Genomic DNA, 7,267 nt, shown 5'->3' with positions numbered 1-7,267 from the left:
TACTGTTATCACCACAATATTAACAGAAATATTTAGAAAATGATAGTAAAAATATCTAAAAACTTACTTCCAACTTTGACTCATCTTAACTGTTCAGTAAATTCATATTGTTTACTTTCATGTTCTGGATTTTAGTTTTTTGATTTTATGTTGTTAAGATAACCATGGGCTCATATTGTTTTAAGAACTTCTTTGTGTTGTTTGTATTGCATAATTTTGTACACTTTCAGGAGTAAAGTTGTACTAATATCTGACCTGAAATAAATAAAAAACTGACTGTAAATATTAATCAAGATGTTATTCTTAAAGCTTCCCACAAATTATGTCATAGTCTATAGTTATCTTTCTCTGTGTTTAATGGCTCTGGGTTTCTTGTCGATGCTCCATTAGAGTATTTTTAAAGCCTGAATTGTTGCTTTTATGAAGCTATAAAAAAAATACAAAGAAAATGGTAAAAGCAACAACAGAGGCAGACTGTTTTAATGGAAAACATTTCTGTTCCATGCTGCACTTTAATTTCTTAAGTTACTGTTAGGAACTTCTAACTGGTTATGAAACAGTCTCAGTTTAATACTGAAGCCTCTATACCAAGTCAAAAAAGTCAAGACTAGTGTTTGATTTATTTCTAAAATCCTTCAAGGTTTAAAAGAAAAATTTAACGTTGCTTTTGTAAAATAACTCTCTGTGTTTACACGAGTCAATATGAAGACAAAAGAGTGTTTCTTTAAGTTTATAACCATATCTCCCAACAGTGCTTTTAGTGCATTTTAGTGCATGTAAGTAAGTTCACCACATGTATCGAGCATTTAACATAAATTGATGAATGTCTTTTAAATGAAAGTGTTTCAATAAAAAGACTAAGGCACATTTTTGTTGTAATGCAGAAAACGTAATGTTTCAATTTGACCACAAGATGGTGCTGTTGTAGTAAAAGTTAAACACAGGTGACAGACGATGATCTGATTATCCTACAGGATGTCTTCAGTGTGTTGATTGAAATGTTCTTTTTTCTAACAGTTTAACTTCTGTAAGTAAAAGCAGAAAAGTAAAGATGTGCTGGATTCAAAGTCCCCCAGCACACTTTTAAAGGGTGCTTTCTCATTAATTACAACATTTAATAAAATAATTCCACAGAGATTTGTGTGAGTTCTTTCCAGACGTGACTCATCAGGTCATTTCATTTGGGCGTTTTCCATTATTTCATTCAATGAACTGCACTTAATGAATCTTCCAGAACAACTGTGATTAACACTTTGACCTTCAATAAAAAAAGGACAGATTAGGACAAATTAAATTTCACATCCTAGTGAAGAAATACTGCACCTACTGCAAGTTAATGCAACATTAATTCATTGAACTGCCAGAAAACAAAATACATTTCTCATTAAACATATTTGCTTTTTTGCACATGATTTATAAGAGACGTGCATTTTTTAACATTTCAAACCGTTTTGTGCAAAATATGGCAGAGAAATGTTAGAAAGAATTAAGGAGCGGCAAAGACGTTGTGTCGTTCAGCCTGTTGGATGAGTTGAAGGGTCGAGGACAGGTTCCTCCTGTTGTTGCAAAATAAGCTTCATTTTCTGGGACACGGGGGGAGGAAATGCAACAAATGTCCTCGACTGGAGACATTAAGAACACGTCGTCAGCATCTTAAACCAGGACGCCTCACGTTTTATTTTCTTTAAATCATGCATGCTGTGATGTTATGGCTGTAAACCAGCACGAGGGTTTGATTCCCAGTTTGATCTCCATGTTTCCTCCCATTGTCCAATGACTGAGATTAAAGCTGCGTTCCAAATGGCACACTTTTTACTTTTAGTACATTCTGCCCTTATAAAGAGCTTAAACTACTTCCTCACAACATGGCACCTTGAACTTTGACCCTCTTGCTCACATATAGCTGCTGTGCAAAGGATTGTGGGTCAGCATGTTGGCTTGCAACCTGCAAAATGTGACTAGATGCAGTAAAACATCCTGGTATTTTTGGCATTCTGCATTTGACACACTATGTTTTTGGACATACAATTTTGTTTCTTTCGGCATTTTGAATAGTTTGGTAGTATTGGTGTCTGTGTCTGCAGCAGTGAAAGCAGTGCAAACATGTTTTACTTGTAATTCAAAGTAGTAATACATCAAAGAATACTCCAGTGCCTCGACCGGTCACGTTTAAAGAAAGAAACAGAGACAAGCTACAACTTTAACAATACAAAGTTGTATAGCTTATTGTATAAGCTGTACTGTAACTTATTTAATGAATCAGGTGCATCTTTGTGGTTGTTTTCTGTCTCTTTGTGAGCGTTTTGCAGCTTTGAGCTAATTTTGTGTGTATTTTTGCATGTATTTGTGGTCGTTTTGCTTTTCTTTGTAGTGTTGTGGCTCTGTGTGTGTCTTGCAGTTTGTGTTTTCAAACTTTTTGTGTCTATGTGGTATTTTTGCGTGTATTTTGTTTGTTATTCCTCTCTTTGTGCTCATTTTGCATCTCTTTCTTTTTGCAAATCTTTGCGTTCATTCTTCGTCTCTGTGGTATTTTTTATAGCTATTTGTGGTCTGGTATTTTAACGTGAATTTGTGGTTGTTTTTCGTCTCTTTGTGCTTGTTTCGCCGCCTGACCTCTTTGTGCCCAGTATTAATCCACCCATGTGTCTCTCACTGTCTCACTGTTTGCTTTTCACTTCCGTGGACTTGCTCAGATTCTATCCATCAATTCTATTCAGCTCATGATGGAACAGGTTCCTCAAACAATGAGACGTCTTTTGTTTCAGGTTTCTGGTCATTAATCAATTTCTGGCACATGAAATGTAGCGAAACAACCCAACGTGAACGTAAAATTAATCAGAAGCCACAATATATCGCCAACTCCCAGAATGAGCCAGTTCTAAAATGAATCATCAGACGTATCTGACGGGTGTGGCTGCTACTTTTTTAATCTTTCCACACATTCAGGTATTTCACCTGTCTGAGGGCTCACCTGTCCTACACCTGTGTGAGGAGTATTTTTTCCACCTTGTGCCAAAGACAAGATCAACAACAATGATTGTTGTAATTGGCATTAGCCCCACCACCTAACATCTCTAAAGTGTCATTCACTGGAGCTGAACACTGACTTTTACCACACATTCAGTTTGTAACTGACTATGCATGTGAGCACAGACACACCTTCTGTGTGAGGTGTGTCCGTACCTGGGAGGGCGGGACTTCATACTTGTCTCCAAACCGAACCCCGACCAGTTTTCAGAGGACGCTCTGCCATCCCGTGTGTGTGTCACATAAAGTAAAGTAAGTACATTTACTTTCAGATAAATATTCATTATTCACCAGAGATTAAATTAGTTTATAAAAACAGACGTCTAGTGGTAAAATTAAAAGATAATAGTGTGCTCAGTAGATATGCCTCTACTGAAATAGAGTGCTGATGTAATGTTTGTTGTCCTGGATGCTTCGTACTTTATTATTGTGTCATGTTTCGAGTGATTGTTTAGATGTCAAGACATCAGGTCAAGACAAGTCTATTTAATGAAAAAGCGTCAGGGAAAGTTTCTAAATAAACTATTAATTCATCCGTTTCCCGTTACTTGTCCACAGCTCTTGTCTTTGCTCCGTCCTTTCCTCCGTCACCATGCCTGAGACTGCAGAGGCCCACTCCGTCACCATCACCACCAACCGCAACTGCACCATAGAGATCACCAACGTCAGCTCTGTCTTCTGCCTTGTCAACCCAAAGTAAGACATGCTGGTGGATTAACTGATTTAACTCTTGTTTTCTATGAACCAATAAAGACAACTGACAAATGATTAAAATGACAAAATGTACTTTTTATGCATGACTACCGGTGTTGGAAAATAAACTAACTACTCTTTTCTACTTTACTTCATTTCTGAGGGAAAGATTTAATGGCTTTTTTCCGGATTTGATATAAAAAAGTCATATAATCTCATGAAATAAAACAAATTGTTAGAGATTAAAGCGTGTTTTCCAAAATTTTTAGGCTTAGATATAAAATTAAAATCTCATTAAATAGAGTATGAATGAGTCTTTAAGCATCGCCATTCTTGCTTCTTGCAAAGTGAAATATTATAAAAAGTGATAAAGACTTATTATAATGGGTGGGTCTATGTTGACTTACTTTGAAGTTACATTAGTGATGTTTGTGATGTGTTTTCAATACTAAATTGTTTACTTTTTATTTACTTATTTTTAGCCCCACCATGATCAGCCCTAACCCTAATTAACTGTTTTTGTTACCTGAAACCAACGTCTAGGTATAAAATTAAAAAAAAAACGTCATCGTGAATATGAATGTCCTCAAAAATTATTTATCCGCCTTCCCATGAGATCAGGTTGTTCAAATAACAGTAACATTATCCAATACTTAATAAAAAACAGGGAAAAGTACAGAACAAAATGAAAAATAAAACCAGATCACGACCCCTCAGATTTATCTTGTGACCCTTTGGAGGGGCCCGACCCCCATGTTGGGAACCACTGAACTATAGCACATAGGGGCCTATTTGTTTCTGCAGATACTTTAAGCACATTTGGTATTTAATTTTAGATTTTTTGATTTTCATATTGAGTATTTGTACATTGTGGTATCAGAATTTGATCACAGAATCTGAATACTTCTACCCTCTTCTTTCCCTGCAGGGTGCACATGGAGAGCGGCTTCGTCTTCAACCCTCCACAGCCGACCCTGCGCACCACCAAGACCGAGGTGTGCTCTTTCACCAAGGACGACAACACGGCGTCCGGCGCCGTGGGGGTCATGACCTACGAGCTGTTCGACATGCGCAGCCGCCGCTGCAACGAGGTGATGGCCGTCATGTTCTCGGTGCCTTTCGACTACACCTTCTACAAGAACTGGCTGGGCGTGGGCATTTTTGAGCACACGCGGGAATGCGACGGCAAGCTGTTCGACCTCATGTACAAGACGAAGGACTTCACCAACTTTGTGCGCCACGAGGCCGACGGCTCGGGGGTGACGTACCGGGGGAGGATGGTGGACGTGAGGGCGTGCATGTCCGACGAGGGCAAGGCCATCATCAAACTGGAGATCTACGACAAGATGGGCAGATGAAGAGTTTGCATCGGTGCAGATATTCCTAAAAAATGAATTCATGTCATGTATGGGTGCTTTAAATGAATAAAAAAACAATTGAATGGATTTCTTGTCTCTGATGTTTCTTTTCGTGTTCTTTAATTTGAATCCTCACACACGGTCACAGACTCTACAGCAGATAAAATATTCACCTTGAGTAAAATCACTACAATAAACACATTGTAGTGAGACTGCAGAGGTGCAGCATGTCCGTCTCCTCATGCAGACAGTAGACACATCAGCTCCAAACGTTTGAGGTGTGGTGCATGAGGAGACACTGAACAAACCGGCTTGTAGCTTTGCAAAATGAGATCCTTATAAAAACAAAGGAAATACCACAGTAATGTTGTTTCTGTTGGCTACACCCTGTCTTCATTCCTCAGGAGATATGTGAAGACAAAAAAACGGTCAGACTAGGAGGTGAAGGTGTGTATGCTGTGGGTGGAGACAGATTTCTGGGCGAGGCTGTAGGTGTCACACGTTCCCCCAACAAGACTGATCCAAAGAGAGAATCCAGAGTTTCAAATCTGGCATAGCCCGAGCGAGCAGCACACCTGTGATCCGGACAGGTAAGCCAGGTTTACTCCTCAGCTTTATTTGGAGGTTTATGAACAATTATTGCTTTAAGTTTAGTATTTAACAGAGTGCTTTTGTTTATTATTCTAGACACTTTTAACAGCAGTGTGTGTGTTAAACTGCTTACTGTATTTTTAATGTAATCTTTCTCTGTCGCAGCTTTTTACCCAGCAACAATATGAGTGAATCAGCGGAGGCTTTGGCTGCCACCCAGACGAGCAGAAGAAATGTCACCATTGAGATCACCAACCTCACCAGCAGCTACTGCCTCATCGACCCCAAGTAAGAGCAACACGTTAACCACGATGCTGCTGTAAAAAAAGGGTGCATGTTTATATAAAAATTATGTTCTCCTATGTTTATATTTTATATTCTAGTTGTTGTAGTTTGGTGGAACTGGTGTATTCTAATATATTCTTGTGTATATAGATGTATAGCTCCAGTGTAGATGTATATTTACTGCTGTCATGGATAACCTATTATTTAGCAAATTTTAGTCAAGTACATCTATCTATCTATCTATTTATCTGTCTGTCTGTCTATATATCTGTCTGTCTATATATCTGTCTGTCTATCGCCTTTGCATGGATAAATTGAGCTTTAAATGCAGCTTGAATAAAACTACAGCGTTTTCTACCCATTAATTATCTCACTTTTATTCCCTTTTTCTTTCTTGGCGTAAAACAAAAAAAGAGTTTATCTGAACAGCGGTAACTGCCACAGCCCCCCCCAACCCACCGTGCGCCCTCTAAAAACCGAGGTGTGCAACTTCAGCAAGACCAGCGGCAAGGCCACGGGCGCGGTGGGCGTCCTGACCTACGACCTGTTCGAGAAGAGCAACGGCGCCAAGGAGAAGCTAGCCATAATGTTCTCGGTGCCCTACGACAACAACACGTACAAGAACTGGTTGGCCCTGGGGATCTACACCCAGGACAAAGAGTGCAACGAGAAGCTGTACGAGGAGATGTATGAGAACAAGGAGATGCAAGGCTTCGTGAGGGCGGAGGCCAAAGGCTGCAGTCTCACGTATGAGGGCACATCCTTGGACATCAAGGCCACCATGTCCCCGCTGGGCAGGGCCATGCTGAAGGTGGAGGTGTGGGACAAGCTCTTCACTCCCATGTTGCAACAACATCACTAAGCCAGTGATTCATGTTTCTTTTTTGATTAAATAATCCGGTGTTTGATATGTTTAGCCCTTTGTTCATCCATGCTACTGCACCATTCATGCAATAAATCCAGTCTGATTTGAGAAAACGTGTGTCTTAGTGATCATTGCAAAAAAGTCTAGTCTAACTGGTAGAACGAGTTCATGCTTGTCTAAATGAGTCATCTCTGAAAGCACACAATTCCTACCTATTTATTTTATACATGTTCAGAAAGCAGCAATTTATGAAGATTAAAGTGTTACATTAAAGACTGAAGTTATGTTTTAAATATAAAACAAAAGATCAAATACATTATTTAGTAAATAATAAGATAAATGGTTAATTGATTTCGAGGTCTGTTGTGACTTTGAATTACCAACGAAGTCTGTAGAGATGACACTTTGTGGTAAAATCCGTCCATTTGCAGAATACAGTCAGCAGAAG

General features: G+C 39.0%; 2 protein-coding genes across 2 annotated transcripts; both read left to right on the top strand.

The window, feature by feature from the left end:
- The first annotated feature begins 2,078 nt into the window (after nt 1-2,078).
- LOC129090985 (DELTA-sagatoxin-Srs1a-like) lies at nt 2,079-5,085 on the top strand. Its single transcript, XM_054598386.1, has 3 exons — nt 2,079-3,279; nt 3,586-3,723; nt 4,649-5,085. Exons 2-3 carry the CDS (start codon nt 3,620-3,622, stop codon nt 5,076-5,078), a joined length of 534 nt encoding a protein of 177 aa, XP_054454361.1. The 5' UTR covers nt 2,079-3,279; nt 3,586-3,619; the 3' UTR covers nt 5,079-5,085.
- A 768-nt stretch (nt 5,086-5,853) lies between these two features.
- LOC129090986 (nigrelysin-like) lies at nt 5,854-6,822 on the top strand. The gene is made up of 2 exons (XM_054598387.1): nt 5,854-5,957; nt 6,369-6,822. The coding sequence occupies exons 1-2, from the start codon at nt 5,854-5,856 to the stop codon at nt 6,814-6,816; spliced, it is 552 nt and encodes a 183-aa protein (XP_054454362.1). The 3' UTR covers nt 6,817-6,822.
- The last annotated feature ends 445 nt before the right edge of the window (nt 6,823-7,267 follow it).

This window comes from Anoplopoma fimbria, chromosome 5 (assembly GCF_027596085.1).
Source record: "Anoplopoma fimbria isolate UVic2021 breed Golden Eagle Sablefish chromosome 5, Afim_UVic_2022, whole genome shotgun sequence".
In the NCBI taxonomy this organism is placed as follows: Eukaryota; Metazoa; Chordata; class Actinopteri; order Perciformes; family Anoplopomatidae; genus Anoplopoma; species Anoplopoma fimbria.
Note: the sequence above shows the minus strand (reverse complement) of the source record. Positions and strands in the feature narration are given on the sequence as shown.